At 43.9% G+C, this 23,313-nt stretch overlaps 1 protein-coding gene across 2 annotated transcripts in view; it reads left to right on the top strand.

Moving 5' to 3' along the window:
* TM9SF4 (transmembrane 9 superfamily member 4) overlaps window positions 1-23,313 on the top strand; it is a 324,536-nt gene that overhangs the window by 235,685 nt on the left and 65,538 nt on the right. For both annotated transcript variants that reach the window (XM_030211308.1, XM_030211309.1), the window contains 3 exons: window positions 504-587; window positions 5,629-5,804; window positions 8,257-8,320. In XM_030211308.1, coding sequence (XP_030067168.1) covers window positions 504-587; window positions 5,629-5,804; window positions 8,257-8,320 — 324 coding nt within the window. The remainder of the gene's footprint in view (window positions 1-503; window positions 588-5,628; window positions 5,805-8,256; window positions 8,321-23,313) is intronic.

A 23,313-nucleotide genomic window follows, 5' to 3' on the forward strand; every position in this document is an offset into this window, starting at 1 on the left:
TTGTACCCCTCCCACTTCGGCGGTGTTATGGTCAGTCAGCTCCTCCCGCGGTTGCGGTTGCAGGGGATGAGCTGGACGGGGATGAGCTGGACGGATTCCCCTCCCCCACTTGTGTGGGGATGAGCTGGGTTAATTCCCCTCCCCCGTTTCGGCGGTGGTGAGGTGGGCAGAGTGTCCCTTTGTGGGTGTAATTCTCTAAGTGCTGAGTCCTGTGGATGGAGCTTTGATATCGACATACTGAGGAGTTTCCGACAGCACATGACCACATATAGGGAGGCAAAAGGATTGCTCTCTATCTCCACCTGCTGGTAGATGGACACAACCCACCAGTCTATGGATTGATCAGCTATGATTAATGGAAAGAAAATTATCAGGTATGATACATAATTTTACCTTAACTGGGTTAAAGATGGGCAATTTTCAGATAGCTGTTTTACCTAGGTAACTTGTTCTTCCCAGGTAACTAAGTGAATTTGTAATGCTTTCACTTTAATTTTTTGCAGACTGCTACCCTTTATCCAGGTGTGGTGTTTGGAATCTGCTTTATCCTGAACTGTTTCATCTGGGGAAAACATTCTTCTGGGGCGGTAAGTATGTCGGTGACTGACTGTTGGGGTGGTAAAAGAATAAAGTTAATGAATGGGTGAATGTGTAAGGGATCTTTACTTATTCCACAGTTAGGCTGTCATCCTTTAAAATATTTAAGGTTAGAGAACCTTTGTCCTTGATGAAAGAGGAAAATATATTGCTAAAAATCAGATTTTAAAAAGGGTGATATCAGTTGTTAGTTTGAATGTAATGGCTATAGGGTTGAAAACCCTACATGCCCCTTTGCAGCATTCTACTATGCCTTACACCAATATTTCAGAAAGGTAAAGGCATAAATGCTCTGAGTGACTATAACTGGCTTTCACTATTTCGAGCAAACTCTGTGGAGTAGAAAGATACTTTGAAGATAAAGTCTTCAGGACTAAGTCGCCGAACTCGTTGTTCGTTTCCTATATTGCTGGGCTTGTTTGGGTCAATCGACACAGCAGCGATCCGGCTCCGATTTAACTTGTGACTGGTCCGTTCCGTTCAGGCCCGGTCAGGGATGTCCGCTGACACCTGGATAGTAGGCCTGCTTTCTCTAGGCCTCGGGCAGATGGGACGCATGGTGGGGACAAGCTCTAACCGCCCCATCCGCCCAGCACTGCGAGACCCCTAGAATGCCAACCTCAAGGCCCCACCTGGTGAACAACAGAACCGACCGCTGGGGTACCGGTGACCACATCGTCCAGGCACGCGGAGACCCAGGAAAGAGCCGGAAATCAGGAAGCAACTGAGCATCCCCCTGCAGCGAAGAGGATCGCGAGCACACTTCTTCCAAGTGTATGTTGACACGAAGAAATCCGAGTGCCCGGGAAGACCAACAACAGCGGGCAAACAACGGGGTGAGCCGCAGCTGCACTCTACAGCTTTGGACGGCTACCCCACGACACCATCGACGGTAGACCAGAACCAACCACGCGAACAGCGGTGCCACTTGGTGGACAAACGAACGGAAATCCAACAGAGCTCATACGAGAGGTATCTCACTGCATCCAGAAATATAACATAAGAAAAAAAAAAAAAAAAAACCTCTAAACTGCTTGCTGTACAATTCACAGCCTTGTAACAAGACCTAGAATGCCTTAATGATTATCATGCATCTGTGTAAATTAAATACCTGCTAAATCTTATCAGCTTGCTTTACAATTCATAGCCTTGTAGTAAGAGCCAGAACGCTTTACTGATTATCATGCATCTGTAACTTAAATAACTGCTAAATGCTAAATCTTAACTGCTTGCTTTACAACTCATAGCCTTGTAGAAAAAGAAACAGAATGCTTTAATTATTGTCATGCATCTGCAATTTAAATGCCTGCTAAATGTGCTAGATTCTACATAGAATTGTACTGTAGCAAAATCTGTAATGCTCTTAACCGCTGACCAGCCAAAAACTGTAATTCAAACGCCTTTAATTGTCTGCTAGGGTGCCCATAGCATTTTTTCCTGTCACTGAAGCAAAATCTGTAATGCATCTTATGGTCTTTCTTAACTGTCTCTTAACTGTCTGCTAGGTCGCCATAGCATCCTTGTACTGAAGCAAGATCTGTAACGCAATTCAACTGCTCACTAGGCTCCTCATAACATAACACTACATCTAAAACCATAATTCAAATACTGACTCACTGAATCTGGAACGGCAACCCACTAACGCTCCCTAAACAACGAACACTGATATGAACCCCAGCAAATTACTATTCCTAATCACCTACTATCTCTCCCTAATCCACCACGCACCCACAAACCCTATCATAGACAACACCACGCACACAATTCACAAATCACCTACACAACCCATATACAACATGCCTATCAACCACGATCACCATCAACAGAAAAGAATGAAAGGACTTAACAAACATATACATCTAGAAGACAGACAACTGATAAAAATCAACACTACCTCAAATCCAACCGATTACTACCAGCAAATACAAATAGGATACATCAATGCCAGATCAGCAGTCAATAAAACCACGACACTAACCGACTGAATCACAGGTGACCACCTCGACCTCCCTTATCAGCGAAACCTGGATCCATGACCCCAAAGACCCAATAATCTTAGAGCTCTGTCCTCCAGGATACAAAATCACCCACTGGACAAGAGAAGGAAAAAGAGGAGGAGGTATAGCAATAATCTATAAATCTTAATTCACAGTCACAACAACAGCAGAATCCATTTGCCCCCAACTCAAAATAGCTTCAGTCAGAATTAACCAACCCAACCTACATGAACACCTAAACCTAATCCTATTCTACAGACCCCCGAGCAACTGGCAAGACCCACAAATGCACTTTCAAGATTTCATATCGAATACTTGCTTGTCCACCTCATCATAGCAGGCAACATCAACCTTCACCTTGAAGATACTAATTCAAACAATACACGCGAATGCAAAGACTTCCTCCAACTATGGGAGCTCCACTGTCCAAACACACAACCCACCCATAAAAAAGGACATACACTAGACATAATCACCCACAAATTCTCATCAGATCAAAATTTCACAATAACAGACACAAAATGGACAGCCAGACCATGGTCTGACCACTACAGTGCTAACCTCTCCCTCCACTGGTGAACAAAAAAGACACAACAAAAACAACAAACCTACACTACGAGAGGCAAAATAGACCCACTAATATTCTGGCAACAACTCTACACCGAGGAATGGACAACACCCACAGACTCACCCCAATTTCTTCAAGAATGGAATAACAGATGCAGAACAATACTAGACAATATAGCACCACTTCAAACCAGAACCTCACACAGAAAAAACTCAATACCATGGTTTAATGAAGAATTGAAAGAACTAAAAACTCAGGTCAGAAGACTAGAAAGAGCATGGAACAAGAAAAAAGACGAGAACACATTCAAAGACTGGAAACAACTACAAAGAAAATACAAATACATTATCAGACAAACTAAAAGAACATATTAAAAAAAACAAAATAGGACCAAACTACAAAGACACACACAAACTCTTCTCACTCGTAAACAATCTCATAAACACCACTACAGCCACCTCCAACAACACAGAAACCCCATCAGCAATCAATCTCGCAAACTACTTCAAGGAACAAATCATAAAGCTCAGACTTATGATACCTACAAATACAACGGACTACACAAACGTACTGGAATGCCTAGACCCGAAACCCGGGGAATGCCCAGCAGACTGATCATGGACCAACTTTTACAAGCTCTCATCAAAGGAAATCTCACATTGGCTCGGAAAATATGCCAAATCACAATGCAAATTAGACATATGCCCTAATAATCTAATAAGATCCGCACCCAAACAATTCAAAATAGACCTCACGAACCACGTAAATTACAGGCTTCAAAATGGGATCTTTCCCACGGATAAAGGAAATATCCTACTAACTCCACTACCGAAGGATGCCAAGAAGAACACAATGGACTTAACCTACTACCGCCCAGTAGCATCTATCCCACTCATAACCAAACTCATGGAAGGCATAGTGATGAAACAACTCACTGAATACCTAAATAAACACTCAATCCTGCACGAATCTCAATCAGGATTTCGGACAAATCACAGCACAGAAACTGTTCTAGTAGCCGCAATGAACTCAACTGGTGGTAACATACTCGTCCTACAATTCAACATGTCCAGTGCCTTCGACATGGTTAATCATGAAATACTATTACATACACTAGAATACTTCGGAGTAGGAGGCACAGATTCCTAACCACAAGATCATACCAAGTAACAACGAACGCGGACAGATCACCCCCATGGACACCAGAATGTGGCGTACCCAAAGGACCCCCCCTATCACCAACCTTATTCAACCTAATTATGATACCGTTAGCCAAACTGCTAGCCAACCAAAACCTCAATCCTTACATATATGCAGACGATGTCACAATCCACATCCCGTTCAAACATGATCTAAATTAAATCACCAACGAGACCAACCAAAGTCTCAAAATTATGCACACCTGGGCAGATGCATTCCAACTAAAACTTAACGCAGAAAAAACAAAATGTCTTGTACTCACCTCCCAACATAACACAAAAAACTTCTCTACCATAATCACACCATACTGCTCTCTTCCAGTCTCACAAAACCTGAAAATTCTTGGAGTTACTATTGATCGAAACCTCACTCTTGATACCCACGTGAAGAACACGACGAAAAAGATGTTCCATACCATATGGAAACTCAAAAGAGTAAAACCATTCTTCCCGAGATACGTCTTCCTCACCCTTGTACAGTCAATGGTAATAAGCCATCTGGATTACTGCAATGCACTATATGCGGGCTGCAAAGAACAGACTATCAAAAAAAACTCCAAACAGCCCAGAATACTGCCGCCAGACTCATATTTGGAAAACCTAAATATGATAGTGCAAAACCCCTTAGAGAGAAACTGCACTGGCTCCCACTTAAAGAATGCATTACGTTCAAGATATGTACAATCGTACACAAAATTATCCATGCAGACTCCCCGATCTACATGCTGAACCTAGTGGACCTACCTCCCAGAAACGCCACAAGAACATCCCGCAAATTTCTCAATTTGAACTTCCCCAGCTGCAAAGGACTAAAATACAAGCTGATGCATGCCACTACCTTCTCCTACACGAGCACGCAAATATGGAATGCTCTACCCACAGACCTGAAATCAATTGTCGAATCAATTAACTTTCGCAAATCTCTGAAGACATACTTCTTCAACAAGGCCTACAACGAGAACCAACAGCTCCACTAATTCACTCTCCCAACCCAACCAGTTAGGAAAATCCACTTCTACTGTCACCCACCCAATCACTTCCTCTTTCTTCCCTACTTAATCTCTTTACACTACTAACTGTATCTGATATTCTGGAATGACAATGTCATAACAAAACTATGTAAGTCACATTGAGCCTGCAAATTGGTGGGATAATGTGGGATACAAATGCAATAAAATAAAAAAATAAAATGTACGAGACATACCATGAAGTTTCATGTTCAGTAAACATAGAATGTATTTTACTGTTACTTTTTTTGTGGTTTCAGGTTCCTTTCCCCACCATGGTAGCTCTCCTCTGCATGTGGTTTGGAATATCTTTACCATTGGTGTACCTGGGATATTACTTTGGATTTCGCAAGCAGCCTTATGATAACCCTGTAAGGACTAACCAAATTCCACGGCAGATTCCAGAGCAGAGATGGTACATGAACAGATTCATCGGGTGGGTCAATTGAATTTTTTCATTTTTGCTTTTGGGGCTCAAGCTAGAGACCTTCCCCCTATTATGCCTGTGGGAAACCACACAGCATGATAGTAGAAATATATATATCTATATCTATCTTCCTACTATCATGCTGTGTAATGCCACATGACAGAAGCTTGTATTTCTCAAGGCAAAGAACTTTTTCAGTGTTAGTGAAAAGTCTGTGCAGTAAATAAACTTCTGGTAGTAGTGCAATAGAAGCCAAAATATTTGCAGTTTTACAAACGAGTCAAGGTATGGCTTTGGGAGTGAGCATTTTAAGGCCTGAGAGCTAGACAAATTTAGTTGGTGGGAGTGGAGGGGAGCTGAATGGTTGATATTCTGTCTGTGAGGGTGGGGACAGATTGCATTATGTAATGGAGGAAAGGGGCTATGATGCTGTTTTGTATTATAATCTTTGTGTTGTAAGTTACTTTGGGCATTTTCATAGTGTTAGAAAATCTGTTTATACCTTCATTAGGCATTACCTGAATACCCTCGTAATGCTATGCTTTATATAAGCGAGAGGTGCTCAGTGAATGCAACTTTGCTTGGGAATTAAAGTATGGCTTTTATTTAGCTCAAATTGATAGGTACACAGATTAACAATGTTAATTAAGGTTTGATTAAAGAAATGTGTAGAAACTTACAATCTCTGTATTTCAGTGAGATGTTATATTTAATATTTCCACACAGAGTCAATACCATGTATTTACTCTAGCTTACCCCCTGTTTGGTCAGTGGACTTAAACTTTACTAGTTGCTGTCAGGCTAGTACTGCTCCAAAAAGAGTGATTGATTTTAAAAACAGAATTTCACTGTAGCAGCAATTCTGTTAGCTCGATTCTGAATAGGAATTTCTCACTTATTTCTAGGGAGAGAGATCCTTGCTCCCCTCCCTTGGCAAGACATCTTTCTTCATTACACATCTTTCCAGTCCCTCTGCTGGACTGTAATTCACCATTTTTCACATATTCCAATTCACTTTTCCTCTCTCACTCTGGCTAATATCCAGGAAATCCCATGTTATATAGGATCTGTCTCCATAGCCATTAATGGTATGTCCTGTCATTGGCTGTTGACAGGCTAACATGGAAGTTATGGAGCTTGTTAATTCATGATTGGTCCATGAATATTATGTCATAGGAGTTCGTCCTATGATGCAAAGGCCTAGTCAGCTTAAGCATACACAACCCATTCTCTGATAGGCCCATCAAAAAGGAGGCTTCGTAGGCCTACCCTCTGACCATTTTAATGAGTGGACATAATTGTCTGAGATCATGGTGACCCTACAGACCTCGCACCATGGTTCTTCTGTCACCTGGTTGCACCCAGAGTAAACAGTCCATGTTGCAATTTTTCATACACCAGCCTGGATCAGTAATGTTGGCAGCTTAATTCTCCTAAAAATACAGTTCAGGCCTTGTCTGGACAGCTAGGAAGCAAAGCCAAATCTAACCTAACTTCTCTGTAGCCTATTGGCCCAATACCTACTACTACTACTTATTTCTAAAGCGCTACTAGTCGTACGCAGTGCTGTACACTTGAACATGAAGAGACAATCCCTGCTCGACAGAGCTTACAATCTAATTAGGACAGACAAACAGGACAAACAAGAGATAAGGGATTATTAAAGTGAGGATGATAAAATAAGGGTTCTGAACAAGTGAGTAAGGGTTAGGAGTTAAAAGCAGCATCAAAAAGGTGAGCTTTTAGCTTAGATTTGAAGACGGCCAGAGATGAAGCTTGACGTACCGGCTCAGGAAGTCTATTCCAGGCATATGGTGCAGCAAGATAAAAGGAACGGAGTCTGGAGTTAGCAGTGGAGGAGAAGGGTGCAGATAAGAGAAATTTACCCAGTGAACGGAGTTCCCGGGGAGGAATGTAAGGAGAGATTAGAGTGGAGAGGTTCTGAGGAGCTGCAGAGTGAATGCACTTATAAGTCAATAAGAAAAGTTTGAACTGTATGCGGAAACGGATAGGAAGCCAGTGAAGTGACTTGAGGAGAGGGCTAATATGAGCATAACGATACTGGTGGAATATTAGTCGTGCAGCAGAATTTTGAACAGATTGAAGAGGAGAGAGATGGCTGCGTGGGAGACCTGTGAGAAGCAAGTTGCGAGAGGTGATAAGAGTGTGGATAAGGGTTCTGGTAGTGTGCTCAGAAAGGAAAAGGTGAATTTTGGTGATAGTATAGAGAAAGAAATGACAGATTTTAGCAGTCTGCTGAATATGTGCAGAGAAGGACAGGGAGGAGTTGACCCCAAGGTTACGAGCTGATGAGACAGGAAGGATGAGAGTGTTATCCACAGAAATAGAGAATGGGGGGTGGGGAGAGAGGTTTGGTTTACCACCCCAAAACTAACCATAACAGTAGAGGTGACAGACAAATGTGAATGAATAAATAAAAATTCTCTCCTCTTTTTTGCAGGATTCTTATGGCTGGGATACTACCCTTTGGAGCAATGTTCATTGAACTTTTCTTCATTTTCAGTGTAAGCAATTGTGCTTCCCTTCTCTTTCCTGCTATATTAACAGTGAGTCAGTTATTGCTTAGTGTATTATTACCTTTGAACTTGGTTTGTGCTAGAGCTGTAAGACACCTTCTTTTCAGGGTTCAAATCAGAATTTGTACTGTGGCTCGGGGGCTTTCTTTGTCATTCTTAGCAGACTAGATCAGAACCTGTGAGTTTGTGCCTGTCAACCAGAGACATAGAAACACAAAACATAGATGTGAGCCCTGCTGTATAAGGGGCCGTGCATCTTCAGTTCTTCAGTATTTCTTTGTCTCCAGCAGATGGTGATGAACTGTGCAACTCCTGAACTGTATGATTTATAGAAGATCCTGGACCAGTTGGAAAACTGGGACCTGCTTGAGCAGGGAGTTGCCTACTTTTAGATTTTAACTCCTGAAAAAAAAAAGTCTTTTTTTTTTTTTGTTTGTTTGTTCAGGCAGCATAGGATATAGCTGAGCTCCCTTCTGGTAACCCTATCCCTCCCCTCTTCTCCTTTTTACTTTTTAACAATTTTATTGATGACTCAGTATAAACAATACAATATTCGTAAGTCATATACAGAACACAACATGAACAGATAAATGACCTATAATCATGACAAAAACATTGATCGTCACATTTTTCCCCCAGTAACTCCCAACCTACCTTCCCCTACCTAGACCTCAGTGTCCCCTTCCCCCATCTTCCCTCCCTACCCTTCCTTACCCCTCTAAAGTTCTCCCCCCTCCCCCATACCACCCCTCCCTTTCTCTACCCCATTCCAGGCAGCAACATGTCTCCAATAACCCATGGAAATTGATTACTGTATTAACCAAGTCTCTTAGCTATCTTTGCTGGGTCCAGGCTTAGTCGATTTAAGATAGAACTTCGGGCCCTAGGGGCCAGAATATTAATATACGGTTCCCATGTCAGGTAGAATTTACATTGTGTTTTAGGTTTGTAGTAGGAATCTCTCAACTCCAGTAGTAACAGCGGGTGCCACCTATTGTGGCATTGCCAAAACGATGGTGTTTCCAATTGTGTCCAGTTAACTAAAATGCATTTCTTCCCCACTATACACGCTTTATAAATTAGCAGATTATAGCAGACAGTACTGTTTCCCTTCAGCAGGTCGACCCCCAGAAGGGCCGTCTCCGGCGTTAATGCCACCCTCCGCCCCAGGACGTCCCCTAAGAACTTCGCTATTTGCTCCCAGTATTTGGATATCTCTGGGCAGGCCCACATTGCATGATAATAAGTATAGTAGGGAGCCCCACACCTGCAACAAGTAGGCGAATCCGCCCTGCCCATGTGATATAATTTCGACAGTGAGGTGTACGCCCTGTATATACTGCGTCCCTGGCACTCCCTCAGTTCCGCACTACTAACTTTTTCTTTTATTTGCCTCAAGCTACTCAGCAATAAGCTGATACTAATTTGTTTCTGTATGTCTGCTGTCCACTTTCTGGCCAACTTTTCAAGGTTCTTTTTTGGTCGACTTACTAGCAGCCTTTTGTGTAGCATTGAAATAGAAGCTGGATCTGTTGTTGGCATTTCATATAGTTCATTGAATTTGGAGGCCACATCAACTTCCAAGAGGTGTGTAGGCAACGTGTGAATGTAGTGGGAAACCTGTTTAAAGGCATATATATCTGCCCATGTATTAGAGTCTAGGTTCAAGGAGTCCATGGACTTAAGGCGCCCCTCCCTGTCCACAAAATCATCTACCATATGAAGTCCTTTATCCCCCCAACCCCTGATGCGCTTATTCTCTAGCCCTGATTTAAAGGCTCCGTTACCTCTTATGGGTAAAAGTCTACTAACATGTGCATCAAAAGACCAGAGCCTCGTTATCTCTCCCCCATATCAGCCGCATCGGTTTTATCAAAATACTTCCCCTCTTCTCCCTTTTTAAAGTTTTCTAAAAATGTTTTTTTCTTAGAGTTTTATATTTGAGGGGAAGCTGGAGAAGAATCTGTTATTCTGCAGCAGGCTGATTCTGGGTGTGTAGGTTATCTGCTTGTTCAGGGATGAGTCCTTCCATGTTTGGCTAGTCCTAAGGGAGCTTGGGGAGGCAGTACGTTTTGCTTCTGAGGGTTTTATGATGTACCTTCAAGCTGTGTTAGCCACAGCACTAGCCTCGATTTCTGATGTGGCCAGATGAATCATAGCTACAGTGAAATGGAGGCTTTAATTAATGGAGCATGCCAAACACTATGCATGGTTAGCAAGGAGCTTCTAGAGATTGTGTGTCTTACCACAATGGGTTCTCGGCGGTTGCTGACCAATGGTGGAGCTACAGCAAACAGAAAAGTGATTTTGGGGCAAGATAAGGATCATCTTGTTCAGGCAGTGCAGGCCCAAAGTTCTTGGCCAAACACCATGGACAGAGCAGCCATTTTAGTGCACATCTCCTTTGAAGTGCCATCTGCCACAGCTCCTAGTTTGGGGGAGTCTGACCAGCAGGCTGTAGTAGAGGACCACCAGAGATGCAATTTTCAGCCTTAGATATCTGTGCTAACCCATTTTTGGATTCTGACTGCTTGGGCGAATACTTGGTAGCAAAGGTTCCCATTTCTCTTGAGTTTGTCTTGCTTTTGCATAAACCTTTTCTATTGCAGTGCTCAAAAGGGAGTAAAAGAGGGGGAATTTTTCCCTCACCTTCCTCTGCAGCTGCGGAGATTTCAGCATCCAATCAGAGGGTTTTGGAGACTTTACTACTACTACTATTTAACATTTCTAAAGCGCTACTAGGGTTACGCAGCGCTGTACAGTTTAACATAGAAGGACAGTCCCTGCTCAAAGCACTTACAATCTAAAGGACAAGTGTACAGTCAGTCAAGAAGGGGCAGTCAAATTGGAGCAGTCTAGATTTCCTGAAAGGTATAAAGGTTAGGTGCCAAAGGCAACATTGAAGAGGTGGGCTTTGATCAAGGATTTGAAGATGGGTAGGGAGGGGGCTTGGCGTAAGGGCTCAGGAAGTTTATTCCAGGCATAGGGTGAGGCGAGGCAGAATGGGCGGAGCCTGGAGTTGGCGGTGGTGGAGAAGGGTACTGAGAGGAGGGATTTGTCCTGAGAGCGGAGGTTTCGGGCGGGAACGTAAGGGGAGATGAGGGTAGAGAGGTAGTGAGGGGCAGCAGACTGAGTGCATTTGTAGGTGAGAAGGAGAAGCTTGAACTGTATGCGGTATCTGATCGGAAGCCAGTGAAGTGACCTGAGGAGAGGGGTGATATCAGTATATCGGTTCAGGCGGAAGATAAGACGTGCAGTAGAATTCTGAACTGATTGAAGGGGGGCTAGATGGTTAAGTGGGAGGCCAGTGAGGAGTAGGTTGCAGTAGTCAAGGCAAGAGGTAATGAGAGCATGGATGAGAGTATGGGTGGTGTGCTCAGAGAGTAAAGGGCGAATTTTACTGCTGATAAAGAGGAAGAAGCGACAGGTCTTATCTGTCTGTCGGATGTGCACAGAGAAGGAGAGGGAGGAGTCGAAGATGACTCCGAGGTTGCGGGCGGATGAGACGGGGAGGATGAGGGTGTTATCAACTGAAATTGAGAGCGGTGGAAGAGGAGAAGTGGGTTTTGGTGGAAAGACGATAAGCTCGGTCTTGGCCATGTTCAGTTTCAGGTGGCGGTTGGACATCCATGCAGCAATGTTGGATAAACAGACCGATACTTTGGCCTGGGTCTCCACAGTGATGTCTGGTGTGGAGAAATACAGCTGGGTGTCATCAGCATAAAGATGATACTGGAAACCATGAGATGAGATCAGCGAGCCCAGGGAAGAGGTGTAGAGTGAAAAAAGAAGGAGTCCAAGGACAGATCCCTGGGGAACTCCAACAGAGAGCGGGATGGGGGTGGAGGAAGATCCATGAGAGTGTACTCTGAAGGAGTGGTGGGAGAGATAGGAGGAGAACCAGGAGAGGACGGAGCCCTGGAACCCAAATGAGGACAGTGTGGCAAGAAGTAAATCATGATTGACAGTATCAAAAGCGGCGGATAGACTGAGGAGGATGAGGATGGAGTAGTGGCCTCTGGATTTGGCAAGGAACAGGTCATTACAGACTTTAGAGAGTGCTGTTTCTGTCGAGTGTAGAGGGCGAAAACCAGATTGAAGCGGATCAAGGATGGCCTGAGAGGAGAGAAAATCAAGGCAGCCGCTGTGAACGGCGCGCTCAAGTATTTTGGAGAGGAAGGGTAGGAGGGAAATGGGGCGGTAGTTGGAGGGACAGGTAGGGTCAAGTGATGGTTTTTTGAGGAGAGGTGTGACCACGGCGTGCTTGAAGGTGTCAGGGACTGTTGCAGTGGAGAGAGAGAGGTTGAGGATATGACAGATGGAGGGGGTGACAATATGAGAGATGGTGTTAAGTAAGTTGGTGGGGATGGGATCAGAGGAACAAGTGGTGCATTTCGAGGAGGAAAGAAGGTGGGCGGTTTCCTCCTCGGTGATATCAGGAAAGGAGGAGAAAGAGGCCAGGGTTGGTTGGTTGAGGTTGGAGGGTTAGATGGTTAGATGACCAGGAATCCCATTCAGTTGCTTTCAGCCACTGTTTCTGAGCATGAGGCATCTCTTGGACCTAAGACAGCTTCCCTGGGTGAGCTGGAAGAGGGTGAACTCCCTCTCAGTGAGGGAAATCTCTTCTGGAGAGAAGAACTTCTTACTCTAATTGCCATGTCTTTACAGGAGTTGAGCATTGCTGAAGCCCCAGCTCAGGAGCAGCTTTCAATGGGAGATCTCATCCTAGAAAACCTTCAAAGGCTTTTCCTATACATCAGGCTATTCAAACTTATTTTAGCAGAGTGGAATTCTCCAGAAGTGGGTCTTAGAGCAGGCAGAACTATGGCTAAACTACCCATTAGAACTATTGCTAAACTCTATCCATTAGACACTGAGGAAAAGGAAAAGTTGAAACAGCCTAAGACGGATGCCTTGGTTACACTGTTACCGAAAAGACTGCTATCCTGGTTAGAGGGATACTTGGCACTTAAAAGATATCCAGGATCACAAGTTGGAATATTTACTGAAGCAGGTGTATAAGTTGCAAAATTAGGTCTCCAAGTGGCAGATATAGTACTTATGGTGGGGTGAGTCTTCGGGACCCTGACTGGATTATGATAACAGACATGAGTTTGGGGGCTTGCTATCGAGGCCGGACAACACAGTGAACCTGGTCTCAGGCTAAGTAGTCCTGGTCCATGTGTTACAAGAAATTATTTATTTTGGGGAAAATAGCTCTAGAGCAACTCGCCTCTCTTTGTAATTTAAGAGCAGGTGCTGTATGTATAAGTTTTAGGATATTAATTTCTCCACCAATCACCAAAGGTGATAATTGCAATAAATTAAATATACATATATATTCAGAACACAAAGAGACCGTATTTTTAGCTTCAAAAAGGTTGATTTAATATACAATTGCACACGAGAGGTAGGTTTTAAAAGATCTTTACAGGTAATCTGTGCTTAAAATAGAACAAAGTAGCAGGTAGGTTAACTTACAAGTCCTTGTTACAAGCATGCTGTGGTCCAGCTGATTGATGAGCACCTGTTGAGGACAGGAGGGCTTCTGCAGCTGAAGAGAATCTGAGTTGCTGGCAGTTGATGAGAAAACTGACTCTTGGGAAACAGCTTGTCCTTTTATATCTTGCAAGCTGCAGGAGGATATGCCATGTGGATCTTTGCTGGCTTCCTGGGTTTTTTGCACACGACCCCTGAGCATTTGCAAAGCATTGTGGTATCTTGGTCTCATGTCTGCACACGACCCCTGAGTCCTGGTATGACATCACGAGACTTACAGTCTGGATTTTTTTTTGATGTCCTGTTCAGTCTCTGGGGCAGATACACATTACAAGTCCTTCCTTTCTGCACATGTCTGGAAGCCGATGGGAGGGGCAGGTATACCTTTGACAAGCAAATGTCCTGTTTATGCTTCTCCTGAGTTCTTTGTTTTATTCAGGTGTCCACCTTAGTCCATCTTTTGTTAGGTGGGAGGGCAGAGGAAGCTCTTTTGTGTTTAAGTGTTTGTGATCCCTGCTCTCAGAAGTTCCCAGAAAAAGGAATGGAGAGAGAGGGGCTTGAAATGAAACTATTCTCTCTGCTGCCGTGTCAAATATATATTTTTAAAAGATCCAGCAAATATGCTACATATTTCAGTAATAAACTGATACCATTACATGAACCATCTGGAACTCAGAGCAGTTTGTCAAGCACTTTGAGTTCTACCCAGTAGTGCACAGCAAGGCAGTCAGAGTTTTTTTCCAACAAAGCAATAGTAGTAGCTTACATCAACAAATAGGGAGACACCAAAAGTGTGATGGTAGCCCAGGAATTGCGTCTTCTGCTTGCATGGTGGAGCAGCATTTGCTGATTGTCAGCAGCAACTCACATTGTTGGAGTGCAGAACATCCAAGTGAATTTTCTTAAACACTTGATAGATCTGAAAAAGTGGGAACTCTTTTCTGCAGTCTTTGCACTGATGATAATGGTGGGGCCCACCAATTCTCGATTTTATAGCAACAAAGGCCAGTATCAAAGTTCCACGTTTTTTTTAAGCTGAAGGAGAGAGTCTAATTCCAAAGGCCTGGATTCGCCAAGAAATCTGTGGTATGTGTTCTCTGCTTCTCATGCTATGTCATGTTCTTCAAAAGATCTCTTTTCTGGCTGTGGTGTGGTTCTGATAGGTCCTAATTGGCCCAGTGTACCTAATTCATCCCAAAATTAATTGACCATTGCACTTTCCCCAGGAGAAGAGCCATCATCTTCAAGGTCCACTGATCATGAAACATCTGGCTGTCTTATGTCTTAAGCTTGGCTCTTAAGTAGTCAAAGTTGGAGAAGGCGATTGACTGCTTCAGACTAGGTAGCATTTCACTTCTACAGGTTTCCAGGTTTATTTAAACTTTGGTATATTGCCCAATTGAAGCCTTCTAGGGGGTTTACAACCCTAAAAATTCATTGAAAGAGGAAGGAGCACCATTTTTTTTTTATAGGACAGGAAAGAAGGGCTTGAGACTAGGAGGAGAAAGGAGGTATCCTAAACAGTTATGAGTAGCTCTAAATAGGAAAATAAAGAGCAGTTGCAAAGAAAAGTGCCTATATATTCGGTGGAGTCAGAATCAGTGCTCAGTCCAGACCCAGCAAGTTGTGGATTCTAGGGGTAAGAGAACTGGGTTCCAAAGGCATCTTTAAATAATAAGCTTATAATTGTTTCTTAAAAATAGATGAAGATGTTTCTAACCTTAAAGATGATGGAATTGTGTTCCAAAGGGAGGGACCGGAAAACATCTTGAGACCCTTTAGGTGTCGAATGTAATTATACGAAATGATGGCACTACTAATTGATTTTGTGTGAGAGATCTAAGTGATCTTGTGGGAGTATACGGAAATAACCTGGATAAATAGAGTGAAATACCTAAATTATGTATTTTGTGAACTAAATATAGAATCTTGAAAGTTATCTTGTGACTGATAGGAACCAGTGTTCATCCTGTAGTAAAGGTGTGACATGATCATACTTTTTGGAATTAGTCAGTAGTATAACTACCAAATTTTTTACAGACTGAAGGTATCTAATATCTGATTGGCGTATACTATTATATAGGGCATTACAGTAGTCTTATTTATTTATTGGGATTTATTAACTGTCTTGATGAAGGTATTCACCCAAGGCGGTGTACAGCAGGTACAGTTTAACATAAAACTTACAATTTTGTTAGCATAACAATAGTAAAATAACCACTTTCTTCTCTCGCAGGGTACACTTATTATTTTTTTTGGGGGGGGGGGGGGGAATTTACCGTTTTTATTTTAATTTTTTCCCATATGTTAGGTAAATTTTGCATTTGTTTTTTTAAGTTTTCTTATTTTTTTCTGCTTATAAGGCCCGAGCTTTAGCTGGGTACTTCCTGTTTTCTTTTTTTCAGGGGAACTTTCCCCTTTTTTCACTCAGCATTGAGTTATTTGATTTAGCCATGGCTGTTTTCCCTTCCATGTCATCAAAGGTTCCCATTGGCTTCAAGCATTGTGCTCTATGCAATCAGACCATCTCTGGGGCTGACACCCATTCCTGGTGTATCAAGTGTTTGGGGCCAGTTTATAGTTTATTGAAAATGTTATATACCGCACAAACTGATTGGCAGAACTCAGCCAGACCATAACCATCTGAACTTTATTTGTGTATGCAGAAAAGAACACAAATCCAGAGAAGAGTTTTGGAGCCATGTCCGAATAGTCAACGTCGGCATCTATTGACCTTGGCGTCTGCACTTTCATTGGGAGTATCGGTCCCTAAGACTACCAAACCTGTATCTGACACTGGGAGTGGTTGAGCATTGAGTGGGTCTTCACCTACCTTGACGCTGGCTGCTGAACAGGGTCCCTGGGACTGGTCAGCATCTGACCCAACATTGACATCGAGGGGTCTCAATGATTGATTGACATTGGGCAAATGCCAAGAAATATAAACATTTGTCTTCCTCGACACACGATGCTGGGAGTTCCGGGGCATCTTAATGCAGTCAGTACCTGAGAAGCATCAGTGCCAGGAGGAGCGCTCCCCTCCCTGTTGTGGAGATGCCTTTGTGCAGGTCTCCAAGTAGCAAGGATCTGGTACCCGAGATGACGGCAGCAACTTTACAGACTGTGATGCGATCACCAACGCTGGTGCTGCATGGGGTATCGGCATCAACACAAGCCCATGAGGATACTCTCTTGATGCCTCTCATCCGAGGCAGGCACTATCTCAGCTTCCCAAGCTGAGTTCTTCACCGATTCCAATTCAAACCGTTCATGGATGTCTAGTGAGGATCCAGGGTGGTACTTGAAGGAATCATCCTATGGCATACCATCAGACCCATCCCCACCAGAGGTCGCAGGAAGTATCTCAGATTGGGTGGCAACACCGGTAATTGGAAAGCAAAATCAGTGCTGGGCAGACTTCTACGGTCTACGCCCTGATCGTAACTGAATAGATATGGATGGGCTGGAGTGTAAATTTTAAGGGGCTTTGATATTAGCTTCAGAACTTTTAGTACAAGAATGCTGGGCAGACTTACGGTCTGTGCCCTGAGGAAGGCAAGAACAAATCAAACTCTGGTATACATATAAAGTATCACATACCATGTAAAATGAGTTTATCTTGTTGGGCAGACTGGATGGACCATTCAGGTCTTTATCTGCTGTCATTTACTATGTTACTATCACTTCCAGTATTGTGTTCTGCCATTTGGCCTTGTGTCAGCTCCCAAGGTTTTCACCAAATGTCTATCAGTAGTCACAGCATTGCTACATAGTCTGGGAGTCCATGTGTTTCCCTACCTAGACGATCGGTTGGTGAATAGTACATTGAAGGAAGGTGCTCAGGAGTCCATGCAGAGAACTATTCAGGTGCTAGAGCTACTAGGGTTCGTTTTAAACTTCCCCAAGTCCCATCTGCTCCCAGTTAAACAATTGGAGTTCATAGGAGCCCTGCTAGATACAAAGCAGGCGCAATCTTTTCTCTCTGTGCCGTGAGCGACACTCTTGCCATTCAGTTTCACACCAGCCAGCAGGTTATGGCTTGGCAGATGTTGAGGTTGAATTGAAGCGGTGCAAAGAAAAGCTACGAGAATGGTAAGGGATTTGCATTACAAGACGTATGAGGAGAGACTTGATGACCTGAACATGTATACTCTGGAAGAAAGGAGAAACAGGGGTGATATGATACAGACGTTCAAATATTTGAAAAGTATTAATCCGCAAACGAACCTTTTCCAGAGGTGCGAAGGCAGTAGAACGAGAGGACATGAAATGAGATTGAAGGGGGGCAGACTCAAGAAAAATGTCAGGAAGTATTTTTTCACGGAGAGAGCAGTGGATGCTTGGAATGCCCTCCCGCGGGAGGTGGTGGAAATGAAAACGGTAACAGAATTCAAACACACGTGGGATAAACATAAAGGAATCCTATTCAGAAGGAATGGATCCTAAGGAGCTTAGCCGAGATTGGGTGGCAGAGCCAGCCGGTGGTGGGAGACGAGGATAGTGCTGGGCAGACTTATACGGTCTGTGCCAGAGCCAGTGGTGGGAGGTGGGCTAGTGGTTGGGAGGCGGGGATAGTGCTGGACAGACTTATACGGTCTGTGCCCTGAAGAGGACAGGTACAAATCAAAGTAGGGTATACACAAAAAGTAGCACATATGAGTTTGTCTTTGGCAGAGTGGATGGGCCATGCAGGTCTTTTTCTGCCGTCATTTACTATGTTATGTATTTTAGGTTGTTAGGCCACATGGCCTCCTGTGTGCATGTCACTCCCTTGGCACGTCTACATATGAACTGCTCAGTGGACCCTATCTTCCCAGCGGTCTCGAGCCTCGGGGAACCTAGCGGATGTCATCCAAGTGACTCCAGAGAAGGTTCAATCCCTGCTCTGGTGGACAGTTCAACCCAGTTTGACCAAGGGACTTCATTTTAAATTCCTCAGCCCCAGAAGGTGCTGACGGATGCATCCCACAGGGTGGGGAGCTCATTTAGATGGGCTTGGTCAGTTCAGGAGACAGATCTCTGCAACAACCTTCTAGAGCTCTCGGCAATCTGGAATGCTCTAAAGGCTTCAGGGATCGGCTGTTCAACCAAATCATTCTCATTCAAACAGACAATCAGGTTGCAATGTTATTACACCAACAAGCAGAGGAGTGCAGGATCTTACCCTCTGTGTCAGGAGGCTGTCCAGATGTGGCACTTATTGTCCAAAATGGGATAGTTCTCAGAACCACTTACCTGGGGGGGAAAGTCCAACAGCCTGTCTGATAGACTGAGCGTGTTCATGCAACCACACGAATGGTCACTCAGCATGGGTGTTGTCCAACAGATTTTCTGAGAGTAGGGCACCCCCTCGGTTGATCTATTTGCCATGCCTTACAGTCACAAAGTCCCTCAGTACTATTCCATGCTCAAATCACATGAAAGACTGGCATCGGATGCCTTCCTCCTGCATTGGGGGATGGGTCTTCTAAATGTGTATCCTTCCATTCCTTTTGTGGGGAAAACTTTGCTGAAACTCAGACAAGACCGGGGAACCATGATCCTGATCGACCCGTATTGGCCCAGGCAGATTTGGTTCCCCCTTCTTCTGGTTATCCTCCACAGAACCATGGAGACTGGACTGTTTTCTGACCATCATCATGCAGAATGAGTGATCTCTTCTGCATCCCAATTTCCAGTCTCTGGCCCTCACATCCTGGATGTTGATTTTTTTTTTAATTTCTCTTTATTAGTGTCAGCAACACATCAACCAATACAACCTCCAACATAGGACAACAGTCTACTTATTGGAATTCCACTGTAACAACATAAATCTCCTAAAACATACGTAACTCACTGGTATCCCCTCCGTTCAACCTTGAACCTGCTGACTTTTTAATGTTCTACCCCACTTTCATCCCCCACGCACTCACCTCGCAAACCATCACACTCTCCAACAACTACCTTAATCTTCTCTTTCTCCCCGATCCCTCCCTTTCCCTCCCTCCTTCCCCCTCTTTAGATTACCTTATACAGCTTGAGACACACTCTCTTTCAAAAACTTGTTCCAAATATCAGCATACTGTTTACATTCCACTTTATGGGACCTCTGATACCCCATACTTTCATATTTAGCTTTCTGTTATTTTAGACATCCACTCTGCTAGTGGCACGTCCTCTTCACTCATCCAATGGTGTAATATTGTTTTCTTCACTGCCAAGGTTGACATATATAGGAATCTCCTTTGCAGCAATGAAAAACTAGTGGTTAGGGTGGTGGACTTTGGTCCTGGGGAACTGAGGAACTGAGTTCGATTCCCACTTCAGGCACAGGCAGCTCCTTGTGACTCTGGGCAAGTCATTTAACCCTCCATTGCCCCATGTAAGCCGCATTGAGCCTGCCATGAGTGGGAAAGCGCGGGGTACAAATGTAACAAAAATAAAATAAAATCCTGTATGATTAAATCCGACTGATCCCCCAACAGCAGCGCCGGATAGGACCATTCCACTTTTGACTGCAATACCCTATTAAGAACCTTGAAGACTCCCTTCCATAGGGACAATTTTGGACACTCCAAAAAGGCGTGTAAAAAATTGTCCTTCCCCGTTTGACACTTACGACAGAGGTTTGTTTCCCATAACTGCATTTGCAGTGATATATCCCCTATGCAGAATTTTAAATTGGGTTTCTTGCATGTTGGCTGCTTTAACCAACTCATACTATGTCTGAAACAATTTTTGAAAGGTAAGCCTATTGTATTGTGTTCCAAGTTCCTCGTTCCATTTAAGTAGAAGACACTCCACCACCTCCCGTACTAGTCATCTTCACCAGCCTGTACCAGGTAGACAGTCTACTACCCCCATCCGGCATTTCCAAAACCTTCATGTCTAAACGGCCATATGTCGCCTGATCTCCAAGCCTTGCTCTTGTTTGCTGCCAATAGTACCTGGCCTGCATATACTGTAAAAGCTGATTTGCCTATTAAACATTGTTCCCAATCCCAGCGGTGTGTGGACTAGGTTAATAAGCCGGTAGGGGGAGCACCAACCCACCCACCAAGCCTTGGGTATGAACTTTGATTTCCCACTAATCCCTTCATACACCAATCTCATCAATGCCGCCACATTGTACAAGCGTATATCAGGTAAGTTTAAGCCCCCCCCTGCTCTTTCTGCATACTGAGCACCTGATATCCTATCCTTGACCCTTTATTCCTCCAAATAAATGCCCTGATTGCCGACCTAAGCACTCGTTCCTCTTTCCGTTTAATCCAGATGGGCATAACCTGCAATTGATATAGAATCTTAAGAAGCAAAATCATTTTAGTCAGCGCCACCCTGCCAAGCAAGGAGATCAGAAGCTCCATCCACCTTGAGCACACCTGTTTTATTTTGTCTATTTGTGCCAGAATATTTCTCCTATACATTTCTTCCGCGGTCGTGCTTAGATATATACCCAGATACCTCATATGGCTCTGCACTGGCGGAATAGCCAGCCCCCCCCCCCCCCCCCCCAGAACCCGGTGTAACAAAGTCATTCGATAGCGGGAGAAGTTCCGATTTATCACAATTAACGCAAAGCCCTGATATGCCCCCAAAATCTCTTACCAAAGACAAGGCCTCTTCCAACTGTTTTGGTGCATCCGCTAGGTAGAGCAATATATCGTCAGCAAATAAATTAAGGCGAACCTCCCTCCCACCTACCTGGAGTCTCCTCAACCCCTGACTCTGCCTGATTTTGATCACCAGCATAAATAGTAGCGGGGACATGGGGGTCATGTTCCTCTTTGCAGTTGAAATCTCTCCGTTAAATTATTATTAACCAGTAGCCTGGCTGTGGGCCCCTCATATAAAGCCCTGATCCAATCAAGAAACCTTCCCTGGACTCCAAACTGTTCTAAAACCCAGAAAAGATACTGCCATGAAATACTGTTGAATGCCTTCTCCATATCTAATCCCTCGATAGCCTCTGTCTTCCCTTGTCCACGGTACATATGTATAGCTGCCATAGCTCTAATGATGTTCATAGAAGCATAGCGACCGGGAAAAAAACCCACCTGATCTTCATGAATTACACCCGGCAAGAAATTGTTCATCCGCCTCGCCAAAATGGCGGCCAATATCTTAATATCCTAGTTGAGCAGGGAAATTGGTCTATAGGACCCCACCTGTTCTGGGTCTTTTCCTGGTTTGGGCAACAGTATTATGTGCGCAAATGGCCCCCTCCCTCAGCCAGGTCATTGTACATATCTGCCAATGGCTTTGCTACCTCATCCATCAATATTTTATAGTACTCAGGACCATACCCATCTGGGCCCGGCGCCTTTGTCAACTTTAATGCTTTTATACCTAGGCGAATTTCTTCAGGAGTTATTAAATTGCTCATATACTGAGCCTGGTCCACAGTGAATTTGGGCAGCTGCAAATCCTTAAAAAAAGCCTCTCTCTGTTCTAGGTTTAAACAATTTTTATTGATGATTCAACATTATTAACAAAACCAATAACGTAACCTTGGAAAAATACAATGCATTTGGGTATACGTATCCATATCTTTTATCATCAATGATTTTATCATTTCCCCCCCCCCCCCCCTTACAACCAGATCCCCATAGCCAGCACTGTTTTGCCACATGAATATCCACTATAACATTGATATCTCCCGAATACGCTGCTCATACATTCTTTGTGCCCCTCCCCCAATAACTACCGCGAATGCAAAGAACTTTCATGAACTCTACACCTCATTAAGCATAAGCAATACATGCCACTAGACAGAAATAAACCAGTGTTCTGAGACCTATACATTTGAGGAGACTTTCCCCCTCTCCTTTCTGTAGATCATTGTCATCAAAACCTGGACTTTGGCCACCTCCGAGAAGTAGACAATACCCTATTGCATGAATTGCTGCGAACTGCACAGAATCAGTATCTTTATAATGCGAACATTCCACTTAACTGTCCCATCAAAACATGCCCGTCCCACACAAAAATTAAACAGCCCCTACTGCCCTCTACCACACCCTACCCGAACATACCAGACTTCTCTCCCTCCCCCCTACTCCCTTACTGATCCCACCTTCCGCCCCCCCCCCCCCCCCCCCCAAGAGAAAGAAAAAAAAACCCACTACCTGCTCTTCTCCTTCTCTCCTTCCTTACATACCATTTAATACTAAACTTCGTGCCCTAGCCGACAATGATTGTATATACCCCCGCCAGATTCTCATAAATCGCTCTCTCGCCTTTGGGGAGGGTCCCATCGCCCGACGCTCATGCAGCAAAAGATCATGGAGTTGATTTCTCCAATACCAAAAATCTGGAGGATCAACGCTAAGCCACCTATTCAAGATCAACTTTTTACCTAGGATACAGGCTTTCGTATAAAAAGCGGCACCCCTTCGTTGATAGCCAAATAATTCAATTGTCTAATAATATCCCTGAAGGGGACATGGAATCCTAGCTGCAATAGTCCGTCCAGATATTTTAAAAGATCTGCCTCAATAGTT

The sequence above is a fragment of the Microcaecilia unicolor genome, chromosome 8 (genome assembly GCF_901765095.1).
Source record: "Microcaecilia unicolor chromosome 8, aMicUni1.1, whole genome shotgun sequence".
In the NCBI taxonomy this organism is placed as follows: Eukaryota; Metazoa; Chordata; class Amphibia; order Gymnophiona; family Siphonopidae; genus Microcaecilia; species Microcaecilia unicolor.